Raw genomic sequence first — 19,626 nt, 5'->3', positions numbered from 1 at the left:
CCCCCAGCCGGGGACCCCTGGGCGTGCTGCCGTCCCTCTCACCAAGTCCGCGGCTTCCTGACTCCCAGCGTCAAAGGGAAACCCGGGGAGCCAGGGGCTGGGGCGGGTCCCCGAGGCTCTCAGAGCCCCCCTGGGGGAAAGTCCGGGGCCTCTGCAAGCCCCTCCCTGCTCCCCCACCCCAGCCGGGCTGTTCACGGGGAGCGACACTCGCCGTAATGTGGGCAGGTGGGCGCTCCGCATTCGCAGGCGCCTAGCACGTGATCCCGGGCCCCGCCTCGGTCCGGCCCTCGGGGCTCGCCACCGTTAAGTGAGGGGCCCTGGAAGGGCTTTGCCAGCAAGGAAAGTCCCAGGCAACGTTTCTGGGGGGAGACCGAGGCGGGGACGAGGCGGGACGAGCCAGGACCCGGGAGGGACTCGCCCTCTGCAGCCCCGCTCCTCGTGCCTCGAATCTGCAATAAAAAAAAGGCTGCTTCTGCGCGCGGACACTGCCGAGCATCGCACTATCCACGGCACTAACGGGCTCTGTGAGCCGCAGCGTGGACGCCGAGCCTTGCACAAGGCGGCTGCTCTCGGGGCTCAGTTTCCCCATCTGACAAATGGACTCAAGGCGCCGCGAGCGTGGGCACAGAAGGACCGAGGCGGCCTCTCCTCCCTGGGCTTTGGGGGCGGCACAGTCAAAGACGGCCAACGACCTCACGGGTGCTTTCCGGCCTCGGGCCCTCCCCCTCCCGGGCAGCGGAGTTTGTGTCTGTCCCTCTCACACACACTCGCCCCCAGCCACAGTTCTGGGGCAGGGGCCGGCGGCCCTTTCTGGGGACTTGCTCCCCCTCCCGGGGCCCAGCCCGAGGGCGGTCACCAAGCCGGCTGTTTTGGGCAGGGCAGACAGCACTTGGACCTCTCTCTCCGGACAGTTTCCTGAGGAGGAGCCAGGCGTGGTGAGCCGAGACTCCTGAGGGGAGGGAGGGATCCGGCCTAGGCTCCTGAGGGGAGGGAGGGATCCGGCCGAGGCTCCTGAGGGGAGGGAGGGATCCGGCCGAGGCTCCTGAGGGGAGGGAGGGATCCGGCCTCCACACTAAGAATCCAGAGAGGGGGGAGCACCTGGGACAGCTCAGAGTGACTGGGCCTAACTAGAATCTGGGGGGAGCCCCCTCATTCCCACATTGGGCAGCTGCCACCAGGCCCCGGGGCCCTCGGCTGAGGGGCTGGCTTTGAGTGGGAACCCAGCTGGGCATCTCAGGGGCCTCCAAGAGAACTGAGGCTCGGGAGGGCCTCAGGAAGGGGACAGGCCCCAGGCGAGAGCTTGCCCAAACACCGCTGCCCCTCTGGATGCTCTTCCCTCTGCCCAGGTCCAGAGTGCTGACCAGTTGGAGACTGCATCCAGAGTGAAGGAAGGAATCACAGCAAATGACCTGGGAGAGCCGGCTGAGAAAGACGGCAGCGCTTCTGAAGGGGGCCGGCCTGCACGGGGCAGCGGGGCCATGCTGGGCAACGTCCGGGGCCAACCTGCGGACTCTTCTAAGGACTTCAATAAATGATTTTGTTCCCTCTGCGTGTCAGCTGTGGCTGTGGGTGGCCTTGGGGACATGCCCCAAGTCTGCTACGGGGACTCCTTCCCCCTTGCTCCAGCACTCTGCTCTCACTTGCCCCTCCTTCCATAGGACAGGGATCGCAGGGAAACTCAAGAACTGTTGGGAGACCTTCCCTCTCCCTCGCCGGCTTGGTGACCTGTTGTTTAAACGCTCCGTACTTATTCTGGCCTCCTCTCCTGCTCCCTATTGGGCGTGATTTAATGGTGACACTGGGGCCCCCGTTTTCTCAGACCTCCAGATGGTCTTTTTGTGCTGCTCTCAAAGCCCTCCCATATTCCCTCTGAAACCTGGGAGAAGAGATTCCTCTGGGCCACTCCTGCCTTCGTCAGGATCGAGAAACTTCTTCAGCATGAACTTCTGGGCAGTGAAGAGATCTGGAGTTAACTGGGCTCTTACCTTGATCTGCAGTCCCTGGGGAGTCCCAGACCGGTCGCCGATTTCTCAAAGGAACTGGACTCAGTTTCCCTAGAATGGCTCTTGTGCCTTAGAGAAGCAGCCTCAAAATTTACTCTAGGGCACTGGAGCATTTAGAAGCCAAAGGGCTTCAGCGGCTACTAGTGGGAGGCTAACCCTCAAGGGCACCTGGCAGCCACCGCCCCCTGGGGCTTCTCCCCAGCAAGCCGAACTCGTTGCCCTGCCCTGACCACCTACAGGGGCTTCAAATGTGCCTTCCATGTCGGGGATGCTCACGGGGCCATGTGGAGAGAGAGGGGACTATTAAATATGCAGGAAAAACTCTACAGCTGCCACAGGTTTCCAGAAACCCAGAGAAGTTTCAATCATGTTTTGTAAAGGACACCGGGAGACTCACTTCAAGCCCAGGGGACCGGGTTTGCAGCTAAAGCTGCTGCCCGCTCACCCCTGACTATGGCCCCTTTAACCCCCCAGCTCCCTGATCCTTACAGCCCTTCTTAGAGCCCACAGGAACGAGCCCCTTCTCCTCCTGGCTGGTTTAAACCTCCCCCTGTCCTGACCTGTTCAGAGAAGGGGCTCACACGGGGGTGGGGGTGGGGGGTGTTTCCAGGTGCTTCTGGTCCCTGTCACCCAGGGGAGGGGGGTTTCCAGGTGCTTCTGGTCCCTGTCACACCCAGGGGAGGGGGGTTTCCAGGTGCTTCTGGTCCCTGTCCACACCTTTACTAACTGGTGGAAGCCTTTCCTGCAGGACTGAGAAGGCTCAGGAGGCATCAAGTGCTCGCCAAGAGAGATCGTACCTCTCCCAGGGCCTGTCCAGCTTTTATTGCTCAGGGATGTCAGAGTGCTCCCGTGAGCACTCTGCACACAGAAGGCGGAAGTCCCCGTCCTCCTTTCCCTCCCTCTCTCCCTCCTAGCCTTTCCTCACTCCAAGGATGACAACTTTGCCCCCGGCCTTTTCCCTCGCTTTTCTTGGTCGCTGTGGCCCTGCCTCTCCGCTAGGGAGCTGGGGGGGGGGGGGCAGCTTCAGGATCGTTGCTGGGCCCTCAGCCCGGCCTGGGGCACCCACAGATGGGCCCTGAGGCACCATCGGCCCAGGCTCCGCCCCACTTTTTATCCGCTGGTGAGACCCGCTTCCTGCGAACTTCCCACTATTCCTTCGGAGGGAAGGACAGCCCCTCCCCGGGATGTGGGGACAGCGCCCTCAGCGGCCGCCGCCTTCTCGGTTGGAGCCACCGGAACCCTCGCGTGCCCCATAGCCCAGCGCTGAGGGGTGAGGGTCCTGGCCCGAACCCCACTGAACAGGGGGACAACTCCACGCCCCTCGCCCGCTGAAGCAGCCACAGAAGATGAGACCTTTATCCCGTTACCCCAAGGAATCTGGCGGGGCTGCTTGAAGGCGGAAACGATGGGGGATTAAGGAGGCGTCAAGGTGCTCGCCAAGAGAGAGCGGACCTCGCCCGGCCTGTCAGAGGGGAACCTGGATGAAGGATGATCCAGAGTCTCCCACCCTCCCGGCCTCTGGGTGGCGCCCCCCCTCCTGAGCTAACTCCCAAACATTCTTCCCCACTGGGAAATCTCGGCCTGGGGCGACTCCTCTATTGCGTTCAGGATGAGCCTCAGCCCCGATAAAAGCCCGGGCCTGTCGGTGCCCCTGCTAATTCCCAGCAGGACTTTGCGGCCTCGGAGGGTAAATGAACCCGTTGTTGGTACGCTGGGATTTGTGAGTTCTTTCACAAAGGCCGCCACCGGCCGAGGGGGTCCCACTGCTGCCAGGGGGTCCCCCAACCCTCACTCCTCACCCCTCAGCGCTGGGCTATGGGGCACGCGAGGGTTCCGGTGGCTCCAACCACCTCTGGCCTTCCCGCGCCAGCCGCCCCTCCCTGTGCGCGGCCCGAGCCCTCGAGGGCGGGGCACACAGCAGGCGCCTAATCCATGCGCCACGGGTGCCGCTTTATCAGGACTCCATTAGTGAGAAGTAACGAAAGTCCGGGTTTAAAGGTTGGGGGGCAGAGGCTGATACTGCGCGTTATGAAGCTAGGCCGGCCCGAGGCCCCACGAGGGCCCACGAGTTCACGCCGGGATGGCCAGACCCCACGCCAGCGTTCTTCCGCAAGTTCCAGTGGCCTTGGGGAAGCTGCTTCCGGGCTGTTTGCATCCGTGACCGGAAGAGGCGGGACGTGAGCGGAGGGAGCTGGGAGGTGCAGGTTTGCTCCGGGGTGGCGGGTGGTGAGGGGAGGACGGTCTTGCTGTGGGGCGGGGCCTCCTGGCCCTGCTCTGGTCCCCAGGGGTGGGTCGGAGTGCGGGCAAAGAGACGCCTCTGTCCGTTAGGGCGCGCTGACGTCACCAGCCGGCCGTTAGCCCTCTGGGGACGTCCTAGGCCAGCCCTCTGGCGGGGAAGCCTCCAGGAGAGGAAAAGCTGTACTCTGCTCCCCTCCCCCAGTGCTCCGGACCCGCAGCGAATCACGTGGGGGAGAGCGGCCCTTCAGGCAGGAGGTGGGGGACCGCGTGGGAAGCTCTGAATCCTCCCCCAGGCCGCTCCCCCTCCTCCCCCTTCTCCCTTTGAAGCGCTCCAGACAGTTAGGGCGACGGTCTTAGCCAACTGCTGATTTTGCAAGTTAAGCCAACAAGCATTTATCAGGCGCCTACTGTGTACCAGGCGTTTCGCCCAGCCGGAAGAATGGGCAAAGATGGAAAAAGCCCCCTTGGGTTACAGACAAGAGGGGGAGGGGCAGCGGGGACTCCGGGTGTCGGGTCCGAAGGGCCAAAAGGCAGATTTGAAAGAGGCCAGGGACCAAATGGGGGGAGAGAGGAGCCCATGGCCAGGAAGGGGGCCCCCAAGGGGTGGGGCAGCCCCCAAGGAGCTCGCTCCAAGAAGTGGGGTCCGGAGAGACCGCGTGGCAAGGGGAAGGCGGACTGACCCTAAGGAGGGCGGGAGGGCGGCGGCCACGGTAGGTTTACAGGGACCTGACTGGCGGCCAGCTGAGGCTGCCCACGCCCCCTGGGGGGAGACCAGGGAGCGAAACTGATGGATAGCGGAGCCTTCTCCCTGCCTGCGGCAGGGAGCCATTCTATTATTAACTCTCCAGTTTCTCTCTGCCCCCCCCCCCCCCATTCAGGACCTCATCAGGGAGAGCGGGCGGAAGTTGGGGTGGGAACTCTCGCCTTTTCTCTCCCGCCTCCTGGTCCTCTTGGGGGCTGCCAGCGTTCTTCTGGCCCCCTGGAAGTGGGGCCCACCACGCTGCTGGCAGACTCTGCCACGGCCAGGAGAGGGCCCGCCTTTCCAGCGCTTGTCCTCTGCCCCTTCCCAATGATCTTCCCACCAAGAACCTCTCGTTCCTTCTCTTTCCTTCTCCTTCAGGAAGTCTCAAGTCTTTCTTTCCTTCCTCCCTCCCTCCCTCCCTCCTTCCTCCCTCCCTCCCCTCCCTCCTTCCTTCCTTCCTTCTTCCCTCCTTCCCTCCTTCCTTCTCTCTCTTCTTCCCTCCCTTCCTCCTTCCTTCCCTCCTTCCTTCCTCCTTCCCTCCTCCTTCCTTCCTCCTTCCTCCTTCCTTCCTTCCTTCCCTCCTTCCTTCCTTCCTTCCCTCCTTCCCTCCTTCCTTCCCTCTCTCTTTCCCTCCCTTCCTCCTTCCTTCCTTCCCTCCTTCCCTCCTTCCTTCCCTCTCTCCTTCCCTCCTTCCTTCCTCCCTCCCTCCCTTCCTTCCTCCCTTCTTTCCCTCCTTCCTTCCTTCCTTCCTTCCTTCCTTCCTTCCTCCCTCCCTCCCTCCCTCCCTTCCTTCCTTTCTTCCCTCCTTCCCTCCTTCCTTCCCTCTCTCCTTCCCTCCCTTCCTCCCTTCCTCCTTTCCTCCCTTCCTCCCTCCCTCCCTCCTTCCTTCCTTCCTGTCTCAGGGCAAACTGAGTTCTTCCCTCACCCTGACTCGCTCCTTTTAAGAAAGAAGGGGGGCTGGGGGGCTTCAGGCGAGGCCCCGGATCTCTCAGGAGTTCAGACTAAAGCCTCTGTAGCCAGGCCCTCCTGGGAGGGAGTCAGAGCAGTCGGCTCCCATTGGCCCAGTGGGCTCTGGGGGCAGTGTGGGGGTCCCTCTGAGGACCTGCGGGGCGGCTGCTCGCGGTGCTTCTCGCAGAAGCCCCTCTGACTGACGCTGCCTGTCACTGGCAGGGCTGACCCTCGGGAACTTCCCCCGGCTCCTCCCTGGTCAGTCTCCAGAAGAGCCGCGTCCCATGGGAGCCTGCTGTTGGGATGCAGTTTCAGAGTCACTTCTGCGACCCGAGATGGGCGCCTCCAGGTGTTTGTGCCTCGTTCCCTTCCTCCGGCGGGCTGCCCCTTGTCCTCCCTGCCCCTGCCCTGGGTAGTCAGGCGGGAGGGACCCTCCTGGGCTGGTGGGGAGGGGACGGCCCCCTCTGAGGGCATCGTTCTGGCTCTTTCAGGGGCTGTGCTCGGGAGGACCATGGAAAAGCCTGTCTGCTGTTCGCGACTTTCCAGGTTTGGCATCAGAGACTGGCCGGAGCCCAAGTCCATGGCTTTTCTGGAGGTAGGGCCAGACCTTCCAGCCAGGTGCTGCTATAGGAGACCTGCCTCCTGCGCTGCTGGAGCGCAGAGGAAGAAAGGGGCGCCCCAGGTGGACCTTGGCTGGGCTCCCAGAAACAAACTCTCCTCCAGCCGCTTCCTCCTCCCAGTCCTCCCCCCACCTGGGCCCACACATCTCCCAGCTGCCTCCCCCCCTTCCCTCCGCAGCCTTCTGGCTTTGTGCCCCCTCCTCCATGTTTCCTCCTTGGCTGCCTCTGTTCCAGCCTTACTTTCCCTCATCCAAGCTGGGCTAGTTGTTCCCGGGGCAGCCAGATCCCTTCCATTGCCCGGCTCCGAGCAGGTGCAGGAACAAGGCTTGGGGCCGGTTATGGCCGAGGCTCTTTACCAAAACACACCCATTCGCAGATGGGAGGAGAAGGGGGGCTGTCGTTGTCCTGCGCCGCTCTCCCTCGCCCCCCTTTGGGGCCACACGGGCCTCGTTTCATCGGTCACTGCTCGCCTCACCGACAGGGGGGACACGCTCAGTTTGTTTAGTCCAGTTGTCCCTCGTTCTCAGAATGGACCAACATGATGACATCATTGTGTAAGGATCAGTCTGACTGTGGCTGATCGGACCAGTGAGCTCCGAAGGCTTGGACACGAAGAGCCCCATGAATATTTGGGGGAGCTTCTCTCGTTTTGCATATTCCACATTTCCTTTGGGCTAATTCAGTTCTGCTTTATTCAGAGATGAGGGCACGCCATGCTGGGTGCTCCTATGCCGGGGTCTTCCATGTCATAGTTTTAATTCTGAAGTTATTTCAGAAATGTTAAGTGTCTGAGGCCAGATTTGAACTCGCATCCTCCTGACTTGAGGGCCGGTGCTCTATCCCTTGTATTGCCGAGCTGTCCCAATTCTAAAGTTCTTCGGAGAGACCCTGAGAGGGTCCTGGTGCCTGCTTTAGAGGACTGGCCCTGTGAGTTCTCACAAATAATCTTTGAGGCAGGTGTATGTCTGGCATTCCAGTACACAGTGAGGTCAGCGCCGTGGCTCTGTGGTCAGTCTGCTACCGCTCCTCTCCCGCTTTCCTTTGGAAGCCCTCCGACCCTGAGCCAGCTCTGGCAAGGCCGGGGCCAATCCCATCATCAATCCCTGGAAAGGCTCCTGCCGAGCTGAGTGAACTTTTCCACGGCATTCAGCCCTTCCCCATTCCCTGTCACTGAGGGCTCCCCATAGGGACCGTGTGGCGCTAGCTGATGGAGGGCCGTGTTTGTTGGTGACCATTGTTGGGCCCAAACTGGCACAAGCAGTGGAGACTCGATCCCGGCTCTGGGGTCTCTTGGTCTCACAGGCGGACTGGAGGGCCCAGGCGTCTCCCAACAAAAAGCCCCCACCAGCCCTCCCTCCACTCTGGTCTGGGCCCGTAGCCTTCTGCAGCTGGGGAGTGGACCCTCGGCGCAGGAGCTGCCCTGGACGCCTTGTTCATGCTCATGGATGATTGAAAACGTGCTACAAACGGGGCAGTGAGCGCACAGTCTCATTTCACTCTCATTTCACTCCACTGGTGGCCAGGAAAGCTGGGGAGATCGTCCCTTGTCCAGAAACCCAGCAAGCGCCAGCGCGAACGGAGGTACCGTCCTGATGGACTTCTCTGGGCAGCGAACTCGGGCATGCTTGGCCCTCACTGGCAGCGAAGGCCAACTCGGACAGATGGAAGAATCCGGGGCCCATAAATTGCCTTCAGGGCATACTGAGAGCACTCTGGATTGATACTCATCTGCCTTCTTACTGAGCCAAGGGTCCGACATCTCAAGTTTTCAACATATTTTACTTTTGATGGAATTGAATGCTACTTTCTTAGAGAGGAACCACTTGCTGGCACATCTTGTGGAGTTCTCATTTTTCATTTAGCAGCTTCTTAATTTCTCCATGATTTTTGTCAAATCAGTCTTGATGTTTGCGAGGGTTCTGACCCAGATGAACAAATGCAGGGCTGGACACCAAGTCTCTAAAGCTGCCCCCTTTCTGTCTGGGAGCCGTTGCTGCTGCTTGGAGAGGATAAGTCTGTGCTCAGTCCAGCCCTCTGCGCCACGCCTGGCCTGGCTCACTCTCCATCCTGCCTGTCTCCTCTCCGTACGTTCCCATCGCCTATTAAATGCCAGTGCTGGCTGCGAGGGCGCACCCGCAGTGCTTTACTTATCGTGCTAGGTAAATGGGAAAGCTCAGGGGTGGGGACGAGAAGGTGCAGGGGAGAGGGTTGGAGAAATGTTAGTGAGATTGTTTTGTTCTATCTTGGAAGTGAGTCAACTGAGGGGGCTACTCCCTGGTGCTTTAATGATGGGGGAGCAGAGCATTTATTTTGCACTCCTGAGTGCCAGGTCCTGTGCTGAGCACTGGCAACAAACAGTTGTTGTCCTCAAAGAGCTTACGATCTAATGGAGGGAACCACAAATAGACAAGCTGAATACAAAGTGAGCGCGATAAAGGATGAAGAATAAATGGGGGAAGGCGCTGGAATGAAGAGGGATTGTGCAAGGCTTCCTGTAGAAGAAGCCAGGGAGGTCAGTAGTAAAAGGCAGAGGAGGGATGGCCAGAGAGACGCCCAAGTCTCGGAGATGGAGGGTGCTGTCCATGGGAGACCCTGCCCACCGAGGGGCAGACCCAGCCCACCTATTACAAAAGCCCAAGGCTTCGTGTCTTTGGCTTCCTGCTTTCCTTATTTCTAACTTCTGGTTTCAGCAAGGAGGACTGAGCCTCGTGCAGGAGAACAGAGCGAGCAGGAAGTTATCTGGCTTGGGGGAAAAAGCCAAAATTGGGCCCTCCCCAAACAGCTGGGGTCCTTGGCCAAGTTCTGGGGCTTTCTGGAGCCCGAGAACAACAGTCTGACAACAACCGTCCTGAAAGATCCACTTGGGCCCAAACAGGCACAAACATGCCTCGGTGGATCTGCTCGTGGCCCTTCCATCCCAGAACCCTGGGAATCCCACATCATGTTCTTCGAGCCGAGCAGCGTGAGCTGCTGAGGGGGGCTGGGGCAGCACTTGCTTTCAACACTCCTGTAAAAACGTTCATTTCCAACCCCCCCCCCAATACATTGGGAAAGGGAGCGATGAGGCTTATTGTCCGGGTGTATGAGGCGTCGGGAGGGGACACGCCTCCGGTGTGAGGGCCGCCGTGTCCCCTTCGGGGCTGCTCCCCACTTCTGCTGTCCCAGCTCCCATCTGTGGCTCCAAGAAGCTGCGGTGACAGAGGAGGCAGACGAGGTTGGGGCTAAGGAATGGGCCCCAAACCCCTTAGAGTTAGGGGACGGCTCCCCAAGCATGAGAGCAGGGATGGAAACGTGGTTTTTTCTGACGGCCACAAAGGCGGCTGAAGTGGGTGCCTTGGAGCGAGCGCTTAAAGCTTGATTGGCCGTCGAAGGTGCCGGGGTTGTCCACTGCTTCTCAAGCCGTCATCTTGTGATGTCCTGTCGCTGGGCAGCGCCGCCCCGGAGCGAGGCTGACCCTAAATCCAGCTTGTGTGGAAATCAAGAGAAACCGTCCGGGCCATTTTTGCCGACCACATAGTCCTGTGGGGAGGGGCAGGGGAGGAGGCCGCAGGCGCCGCGGGGAGCTGCAGTCACAGGCCCTGGGGTCTCTTCTCACCGGAAGCAGTGGTCATCAGGGCCTCGGAAGGGTCCCCCTGCTGGGCTCCTGCCGCGAGGAAGGGCGGAACAGGGGCCCAACCTCGCCTTGGCTCACCTGGTGGCCATGGATCCTACCCCGAAGGTCAGTCGCGCACACGAGGCACGGAAGCGGCGACTCCACTCCCCACACGGCACGTGTCAGTTGGAAGGACCGAGAGCTCTCGTTGCTAGAGAAGGCAGCAGGTCTCGCCTCCAAACAACATCCCTGCGCTAAACGAGGCTGGCAGATGAAGACTGTGACTAACCCAGAGCTGGAAACAGGATTTCCTGCAGTGGCCACAGCGAGGGGGGCAACGTGAAGCTGGTCTAGGGCTCCCAGTCGGAACTCACCCAGCCGACAAGCTCCGGGCCTTCCCAAAGCAGGGGACGGCGGGCTCCTGACAGCCAGTCGCCACCTACGGGAGACGCTGCGCCACCGTCACGTGTGCCCCTGACCCACGGGGGTCCAAGGAAACTGAGGAAGACTGGAGGCCCTTGTCATCCACATGCCCAAAGAGGGCAAGCTCATAAGTCGGGGTGACTCTTAGGGTAGAGAGGAATTGGACCAGCAGGCCTGGCGCGGAGTCCTTGGGAGGATGGCGACGGAGACAGTGACGGCAAACTTGGGATCCCGGGGCTGAGTGTAAGGGAGGAGATCTTCCTTCCAGTTTGTTTTGTTAGAATTTGCAGATGAGTCATGCACATTCCTATGGCTTCTCTCCTAAGAACTAAGATTTTATGACTTTGCCGGAGGTGAAGACTCAGACCTGGGAAATTATCCAATGAGTTACAGATACTGAGAATTTACAAGGTCTTTTGTACTTTTCCTCAATCTAAGTAATTATTGTCATTAATCATGTTAAAGAGCACTATTGGGCCCAGTTAAGTGCTAAAGAGTTTTTCAAATCATAAGATCAAAAGTTCCCAAGAAGGCAGCTAGGTGGCACAGTGGGTAGAGCACCAGCCCTGAAGTCAGAAGGACCGGAGTTCAAATCCGATCTCAGGCACTTAACACTTCCTGGCTGTGTGGTGCTGGAGTCACTTTACCCCAATTGCCTCAGCATAAACAAACCAATCAACCAACAAAAAAAATCCTGTTAATTAATAATCAAAATTATTTCACAGCAATCAAATTTTTAAAAGTACTCATTTTCTTTTTAAATAGTTTATTTTTCTAATGACATGTTAAACAGTTTCTAGCTTTTTTTTTTTGCTTGTTTGTAGGTTTGTTCTCTGTTGTGCAGCTTTTACTTTATTCCTTTTTTCCCCTTTGCTCCCCCAATCTCTCCCAAGAAGACTATAATTAAGCACACACACATATGCACAGATATCTATATTCGTACAATATACATTCGTGTGTGTGTAAGATTGTCCCTTGCTTGTCCTGTTTCTCTGAAGGTGGTAACATCATCCTTTATAAGTCCAAATCTTTCCATATTTTCCTAAATCCATCAACATCATCACCAACATCACCCCCCACAGCAATATGGATCCTTAACCTGTAGAGGCTGAAACTATTGAGTGGATGCACTGAGGTCGGACAGCCGAGCACTAGGGCTAACTAGCGATTGGACGATACTCTATGGGCACATGCTTGGAAAATGGTCCTTTCCACTATCCGTGCAATCAGTGATTCACAGTGTATAGAGGATTGTAGGAGGGACTAGGGGGTGGAGCAAAACTAACCAGAGACACTCTCGGTGGTAGACGAGGGAGAAGGCAGTTGCGAAGATTCTGCTTCCATCCTGTTCAATCCCATGTCTGCGGACCGAGAAAAAAAATGAAGGACTCTTGCTTATCCTGACTCCGGCTGATTCTGAGGTGTCCTGGGTGTTAGCACGGTGGTTACATTTGATGCCCCAAATATAACGACTGCACTTGCACCCAGGATACCCCAGAATCAGCCGGAGTCAGGATAAGCAAAAGTCCATCTTTATTCTTGGTCTTTAGGGGTAGAAGTGAAGGGGATGGAAGAGAATCTCCGCAAGCGCCTTCTCTCTCGTCTACCGCCCAGAGTGTCTCTGGCTAGCCTTACTCCACCCCCAGTCCCTCCCACAATTCTTTGTACACAGCACGGATAGTGGAAAGGACCATTTTCCAAGCATGTGCCCATAGAGTATAGTCCAATCGGTAGTTAGTCTCAAGCGCTCAGCAGTCCAGACCTCAGTGCATCGATCCAATAGTTTCAGCCCTCTACACTTACCTACTAATTTTATAGTTTAAAAGTTGATTAATATGATTGATATATAATATAGTTTTCCTATTTCTCTCTTGATTAAATCTATTTTAGCCCTTAACTTTGAGATCAATGATTGCTACCCCTGCTTTTTTTCTAATAAATTCTATTCCTGATCATCATTATTTTTATTATGTTTGTGTGTGTCTCTTATTTTCTGTCCCTAATTGACTCCTCTGCTTCTCTCTGCTACTTCATGACCTACCCTGTCTCTGAGGATCCTTCCCTTAATCTCTTCCCCTCACTCTTTCCCTCCCTGTTATCCCATTCCCAATTATCCACACACCTTTCTGGAATCCCCGTTGTCCCATTCCCTATCCTTTTTATATCTTTGTAAATTGAGAAGAGTTTTATATCTATACCCTTCTAGATATGCACATATTGTTCTCTTTTTAACCCATTGAGGGCAAGCAGTTTGATACGGGTTCTTTGGAAGCAGTCATGCAAAAAATATTTCCCTTTCCACGGTCACAGACCACAAACCCCACAAGGATCCGTTCAGACTCCCTCAGTTCTCTCTCTGCATGTGGATGACCTTGTTATCTCGAGCCTCTTGTAACCATCTGGGAGCCGAGTCCCTCCCAGTGGAGCATTGTTCAGCCTTGCAGTTACGGGCGGCGTCCTCCGGGGCCTCTGTGTCGGTGCATCCGCGAGGCTGCCCAGGCTTTTCTGACAGCGTCCTGCCCCCCTCTCCTTTGTACTCCATCACAATCACATGCCCCAGATTGTCCCTCTCCAACTGATGCGCACTCCTTCAATTTGCCAGGAAAAAAAAGCTGTCACAAATATTTTTGCACAAGTGGGTCCTTTTCCTTTCCATTCACCTCTGGGATGGACCCACTCACTAGTCAGACGGTGTGACCCACAGCCCTTTGGACGGGGCTCCAAACTGCTCCCCAGAATGGTCGGATGGGGCAGCACCAGTGGTTGGGAAGCCCCCGGCGCGCTGCCGAGGTCCCACCTCGCTGACACCGGGGCCGGGCCTGCGCTGGGACTGCGCGCTGGGCTCCCACTCCGCCGCTGGGACGTCCCGGCACTGGTGCGGTGGATCTCCTCTGCCTTAGGCTGGAGCGCTCGGAGTTCTGCTGCTCTGAAATTTCTTCCGAGTCGTCCGAAGGAACTTGGAGCAGGTGGGGGGGGGGCAGGAATCTCCGTCCTTCCTCTCTCCAGCTTTCACTGTCACCCCCGGGGCCCCTCCAAGTCTCCCTCATCCTTCAAACCCAACCTTGGCCCTCCTTGCACATGAAGCCTTTTCTAAGCTCCCCCCGGCTGGTGGCCGTCCTCCCCGGGGCTGGTGGCCGTCCTCCCCACTGGGTGGTACTTCACCAGCCAGCGGAGCTTAACGCCGCAGCCCAGCGAGGGGAGCTCCAGTGCTTAGAACTTTTTAAGGAGTTCTTTTCTTCAGCGACCTTTTGTACACCTTTCCCCAACTTTTTCGGCTTTACAAGAGTTCTTCTCTTCAGTGGACTATTAGATTTTTACCATTCGGATTATTTTGAAAAATTAGCAGTAAACAGATTTGAGTTACAAGTTTAGCCAATAGTTAGCTTGTGACGTCCTCAAGTTTCCGAGGCAGGAAAAGGATTTTCTCCTCCTGTTGCTTTTCTTCGCGTTCCAAGCCCTGGGCTCCAGGGCCGGGCATTCCGGGGCTCCCGCCTCTCAGGGTTTGCTCCTGAAGGCCTCGTCCTTCTCTCCTTTCAGACATTGGCCAAATATGACGTCGATACAGCTGTCCGGCTGATCTTATGCCGAGAAAAATTCATCGTGAAGGTGAGTGCGGGGCCCTGCAGCCCGGGGTCTGTGCCCAGCCGGGCTCGCCGATGCCGGGTCCGGGGCGTTGGATCCCCGACGCGCGCTTGCTGTGGCGCAGGAACGCTCCTGGACGCCGGGCTCACAAGAACCGCTTCTTCCCTCACGTGCGGGGGGAGAGGAGGCGTGTGCAGAGAGAAGGGGCCTGAAACCCGGGCAGAGAAAGTGTCCTGGGGCTGGGAAGAGCGGACGCGACTCGTGGGGCCCGGGAGGGGGAGGGTGGTGGCGGCGGCGGGGAGGGGGCGGCGGGGAGGGAGGGGCGGCGGCGGGGAGGGCGGCAGAAGGGAGGGGGCGGCGGCGGCGGGGAGGGGGCGGCGGCGGGGAGGGTGGCAGAAGGGAGGGGGCGGCGGGGAGGGCGGCAGAAGGGAGGGGGCGGTGGCAGTGGGGAGGGCGGCAGCGGGGAGAGCATCCCCGGGCTGGCACCAGGCTCTGAGCTCGCGGAGATCCCGCGCTGCCTCCGTGGAGAGGTGGGGCGGGGGAAAGAGGGGGTGGTGGGAAGACCACTTCCCACAAAGTTCGCGCACCTTCCCTGGGAAACGCCCGAGGCTGGCGGTCCCCTCGGGGAGGGCGTCGCGCTCTGGCGGGCTCCGCTTCTCCTGGCTGGCCCCAGTTAGTCCCCCAGCTGTAAAGCAGCTATTCCTAAGGCCCCGCCGGAGCCCCTGATGCTAGAAGCAGGTGGGCTCATACCAGAGGGAGGGGGAAGGAGCAGGAGGAGCAGGAGGAGGAGGAGGGAGCAGGGGCTCCTTTGGTCTCCCTTTTCCCCAGGAAGTGTACAAGTATTTGGACTATCAGGACATGCTGAGGGACAGGAGGAGGGAGCTGCTGTACCAGAAATGGGCTGTGAATGTCAGGGACCCTCTGCAGCAGCTGATCACCCAGAAAGTGGCTGCCACCCACCTCACCGCCAAGGAGAAGCTCGAGGCCGCCGACAACTACCTCAAGTACAGCAACAAGAGGGTACTGGGCAGCAGGAGGACGCGGGGGGAGGGCTCCCACCCATGCACCGCAGGCCCGAGGAGAGCCCCAGGAGACATGAGGTTTGAGGGAGTGGTTCTGAAAAAGATCTGCCCGGACCAGTGGCCCACAAGCTCCCTTTGCCTCAGCGGCCTCTCACCCACTGTCATCCATCCAATAGCATTTATTGAGCGCCGACTGTGTGCAGTGCTGTGGCTGCTTGTCCAGCACTTCTCCTTGGGGCGGCTCCTTCTTCCTGACATCAGGCCTGAATCGGCCCCAAGAAGAACCGTGATCCCTCCCCAAGACACCCCAGCCTCGCTTGAAGCCCCTCCCCGGCCCCCCCGGGAGCCCACTTATCAGTCGGTCAGTCAGCCTTTATCAAGTGCTTTTTGTGCGCCAGGCCCCAGATTAAGCCCTGGGGGAAAATCAAGGATCCTGCTGGGGTCCTCCAGGGACCCGGGCTCTAGTGGAGATGACAGCCCAGGAAGAGGGAGAACGGCCAGCACCGGCCCCTCCCGCCCCCCGCGGCCCCTGGCCCCTGGGCTCCTGCTCTCAGAGTCCTTGATGGGCCTTCCAAGAGGCCTCTGGAATCTCCCGTGGGCATCTGGTGCTCCTCCTCTGGCTCTTTTCTGTTTCCTTTGTGACTTTTCAGGCCGAGCTCTGCTCCCGGGGACTTGTGTGTGTGGGGGTCTTGTTCACAGCAGGGGGGCCCAACCTGCTCTCTCCAGGAACGCCCAGCTTCCCAGAATCTGCCTTCTGCACTGGGGCTGGGGGCTGCCCCAGTGCTCGGCACGTGAGCTGGGCCCCTGCAGGGCTCGGGGGGTCTGTGTTGTGACAAGGACCTTTTGGCTTTCCAGCTAGGTCTGAGGGGGGCTGAGCACTCCTGCCACCCCAGGGTCTTCCCGCCTGTCCGGCTGGAGGGCGGCTCCTTTGGGTCAGACTCTGCTCGGAGACGAGAGCAGCTTCCTGGCTCCCCCGCCATCCCCGGACCGCAGGGTGCTTCTGCTCAAGGGCAGGGACGAGGGATCTTCCCTCTGCCCCCGACCTCTGGCACCCATCTTGTGACCCTTTGGCATCTCTTTCCCTCACAGCGTGCCCGGGGTCTTTGCTGTCCCCGCCAGATACTGCAGTACTTGGTGATCCTAGGCGTCCTGTGGGCCCCCTGAATCATCAGAAGTGGGGAGTCTCCATCCCTGGAGGGGGCCTCCATTCTGGGGCCCAGAAGTGCACCCACTTCTCATTATCCAGAAGGCCCCGCTCCCCTTCCCTTCTCCTCTGTCTTGATCCCCTGCCCCCTTCAGTCTTGATCCTCTCCTCCCCTCAGTCCCAATTCCCTCCTCCCCTCCCAGTCTTGATCCCCTCCTCCCTCCAGTGCCGACCCCCTCCTCCCTCCAATCCCGACCCCCTCCTCCCTCCGGTGCCCACCTGCTCCTCCCCAGCCCATCAGCTCTGGGCCTGCGCTTCCAGGCCCCTTATTCCTCAGAGGGCCGTCCTGAGGAGGGGGAGGAGGACCTGCAGGGGCCCCCGGAGGAGGTCCCGGGGGGAGGGGCAGCCCCGGGGAGTTGTCTCAGTAACAAGCGTTACTTAGGTAACTTGTGGGTGTCCGGGCAGAGCAGACTAAGCTCTGGGGATGCAAAGATGGGGGAGGAGCTTCCCTCATGGGGGGAGGGGGGAGACAAGACCCCCATCGCAGATCCCAGATCTTCCTTGTCCTTTCCGGTGCCTAATCCTGAGGAAAGCGGGGATTCTGGGACGTGGCGGGGTGGGGGTACAGCTCAGGCAAAGGCCCGGAGGCCGGAGTTCGTGGGGCGTGGGCGGAGCTTGTCAGAGCACGGGGTGGGGAGCAGCCTCCCTGAGTCTGGATGGCAGCCCCCGGCCCGAGCCGCAGCTCCCAAGCTTGGCAGTCCCCCTCGCCCGCCCTCCCGCCTCCCCCTCTGCTCCCGGGGCCCTCGTCCCTGCCGCGCTCGGTGGCCCTTTCTGTCCTGGCTCTGGCGGATGCAGAAGGTGCCCGGGGCGCTCCGGGGCTCACGGCTCCCCGCTCCCTCCCCCAGGGCAGAGCTTTCATTGATCACTATGACCCTCGGGAGTACGACCCATTTTTAATGAGGAATAAGGACCCGGCGTATCTCAAGGTACGGGCGCCATGGGGGCCGGTAACCACACGGACGCTCCTAAGATGCCAGCAGGGACCCCCTGGGGCTGGGGGACAGGAGCCGGTCATGGCCTCCAGAAGGGCGGGGCCCAGGTTGGGCCGCCCTTCACCCCCTCGCCCCCCGCGGCCGGCGCCCTTCACGCCCTCGCGCCAGCGCCCTTTGCCCCTTCGCTTCCTCCCCCCCACGCCCTTTGCCCCTTCGCTCCCTCCCCCCCCCCACGCCAGCGCCCTTTGCCCCCTCTCCCGGAGGGCGCGCTGCTTCCCGAGGCGCATCCCGGAGCCTCGGTGGGTCTCCCAGGTCAGAGCGAGCGGCAGCGGGTCTCCTCTCTCCCAGGTCATAGTCCCTCTGTTCCGGGACCCCACGCTCGTAGCCCAGCAAGGCAGGGACGAGGAGAACCGAGCCATTCTCCAGTGTGAGACAGGTGCCCCGCCCCGCCCCCTGCGCCGACAGCCAATCCCAGCGCGCCTCGCCCGTGACATCACCCGCCAGTCCCCGCCCCGGCCCGAGCCCGGAGCGCGGCTCTCGGGCCCACCTGGCTTCCGTGACTCGGTCCCGGAGGTCTCCACTGAGCCTCGGGGAGGGGGAGGAAAGCGACGAGCGCTACCGCGGTGAAGGCCGGGAGGGGGCCGGGGAGGCCCAAAGGAGGAGGGGGCGCAGGCTCCCGCGGGACCCTCACGGGCTGGGCGGCGCGTCCCGTCAGGACCAGGGCCAGCGCCGGGCCCGGAGGAGGTGGGCGGGGCTGCGGGGGCTGCGCTTGTCCGCTGGGCGCCCTGACACTCGGGGCAGGAGCCAGGCAGTGGCGGGCCCCTCCCCCGCTCCCGGTTTGGGGGACCCTGGGGAACTCCCGGACCCTCCCTCGGGGCTCCCTGCAGGGAAGAGATACACGATGAAGGAGTTCAAGGAAGTGGAGAAGGCCCGGAAGCTCGAGAAGCTGCCCCCATTCTCCTTCGCCCGGGCCCGCAGATGCCCCACCTCGGCGCCCCCCGAAAGCCGAGGCTTCGCCCGCAGCAGGTGGGCCCCGGGTCCCCGGGGAGTGGTCTGGGGGCACTAGGAATAGCGGACGCAAAGGGGGGTCCCTGGGGCCGCCTTCCAGGCCTCGGGGCCATCTCCGGGCTGGCCTCCCGGAGGCCGCCTTCACAGTGCGGACGCCCGCTCTGCGTCCCGGTGGAGGAGGCCCCTTGGGCAGTGCCCCAGGGTGCAGAAAGCGTCCCCTGGCAGGGTTGGGCCCCTGGCCTGCCCAGCCCAGCCCAGGGGGACCCCCTTTCCTTCAGGGTTCCCTTCAGGGCCCACGCCAGGCCAGGCACCACGGGGAGGAGTCGCGACGGCCCGAGGCACTTCCCAATCCTGGAGGACACACTGGAGAAGGCGGTGAGCTGGGAAGGGGCCTGCTGCCCATGCCGAGGGGAGCCTCCCCTCCCGGAAGCCCAGGTCCTGGGGAGCTTATGCCCTGGTGGATAAGAGCCCCCGGGCAGGAGCCACCTGGGGGTGGGGGGGGCTCCTGGCCCTCTGGGGGGATCCAGGACCCCAACTCTTGTCTTTGGGCAGATGTCTTCGGCCTGCAGCACGCTGTCCCTGGATGAGGTGGGCAGCACCAGGGCCAGCAGCAAGGCTGCGGAGGCCTGGGCCCACCGCCCGGCATTGCTCAGGTCCCGGGTGCCGCCCGCCAGCCACAAAGTGCGCCATGCGTAAGTGAGCCTCTGGTCCCATCGGGATGTGGGGGCGGGGGTGAGGGTACCGAGGGGGGCTCAGGGGGTCTTCTGTGCCCTCTCTGCCCCAGGTACCAGGAGAGGCCGGCCTACATCCCCAGCGTGGGCCAGGCCTTGCACTGGCCATGAGGAGGTCGGCGTGGGGACCCCCAGTACCGGCCTGAGCTGGCAACCAGAAGCTCCATGTTTCCTCCTGGAGGGGCACTGAACTGGAGGAGCGGGCCCCCAGGGGCTCCACCTGTGCAGGAGGCCGGGTGGATTTCTGACCTCGGGACCAGAGACCCCAGTTTGGGGGGGCATTTCTGCTCCTAGGAGGCCGACGACTTTCTGGGGGATTGGAGGAAACGCCAGAGTAGCCCGAGGGCCAAATAAAGCCACTTGTTTGTGTCACTACACTCTGGACCCTGGCCCTGGGGAGGCTCTTTTACCCCCCCTCGATGAGCTCATCCTTATGGTGGATGTCTGGGGGAGGAGTGCGGACCAGGGGCTGACCCCTGCCCCTCCCGGCCTCACCATGCCATGAGCTCACACCCCCAGCAAGCCCAACCTGAAGGGAGATGCCACGGGCACCCCTGGGCACGGCTCCCCTCACCCCCATC

At 60.5% G+C, this 19,626-nt stretch overlaps 2 protein-coding genes across 2 annotated transcripts in view; both read left to right on the top strand.

The window, feature by feature from the left end:
- Positions 1-1,549, top strand: part of LOC127547265 (protein FAM228B-like) — a 47,997-nt gene extending 46,448 nt beyond the window's left edge. The window contains exons 8-9 of the mRNA XM_051974064.1: positions 878-935; positions 1,347-1,549. Of these exons, the coding sequence (XP_051830024.1) occupies positions 878-935; positions 1,347-1,535 (247 nt within the window). The 3' untranslated portion in view covers positions 1,536-1,549. The remainder of the gene's footprint in view (positions 1-877; positions 936-1,346) is intronic.
- A 2,445-nt stretch (positions 1,550-3,994) lies between these two features.
- Positions 3,995-19,422, top strand: LOC127547264 (protein FAM228B-like). The gene is made up of 10 exons (XM_051974063.1): positions 3,995-4,496; positions 6,423-6,526; positions 14,104-14,172; positions 14,977-15,168; positions 17,220-17,300; positions 17,655-17,742; positions 18,194-18,332; positions 18,593-18,689; positions 18,867-19,006; positions 19,099-19,422. The coding sequence occupies exons 2-10, from the start codon at positions 6,443-6,445 to the stop codon at positions 19,154-19,156; spliced, it is 948 nt and encodes a 315-aa protein (XP_051830023.1). The 5' UTR covers positions 3,995-4,496; positions 6,423-6,442; the 3' UTR covers positions 19,157-19,422.
- The last annotated feature ends 204 nt before the right edge of the window (positions 19,423-19,626 follow it).

This window comes from Antechinus flavipes, chromosome 2 (genome assembly GCF_016432865.1).
Source record: "Antechinus flavipes isolate AdamAnt ecotype Samford, QLD, Australia chromosome 2, AdamAnt_v2, whole genome shotgun sequence".
NCBI lineage: Eukaryota > Metazoa > Chordata > Mammalia > Dasyuromorphia > Dasyuridae > Antechinus > Antechinus flavipes.
This window is presented reverse-complemented; position numbering and strand designations above follow the sequence as displayed.

Bases quoted from the DNA above. Each gene is read 5' to 3' on its own strand.
- LOC127547264 (XM_051974063.1), top strand. From the start codon at position 6,443: ATGGAAAAGCCTGTCTGCTGTTCGCGACTTTCCAGGTTTGGCATCAGA. The intron at 17,743-18,193 runs GTGCCCCGCCCC...GGCTCCCTGCAG, and splicing joins CATTCTCCAGTGTGAGACAG to GGAAGAGATACACGATGAAG. The intron at 19,007-19,098 runs GTAAGTGAGCCT...TCTCTGCCCCAG, and splicing joins AGCCACAAAGTGCGCCATGC to GTACCAGGAGAGGCCGGCCT.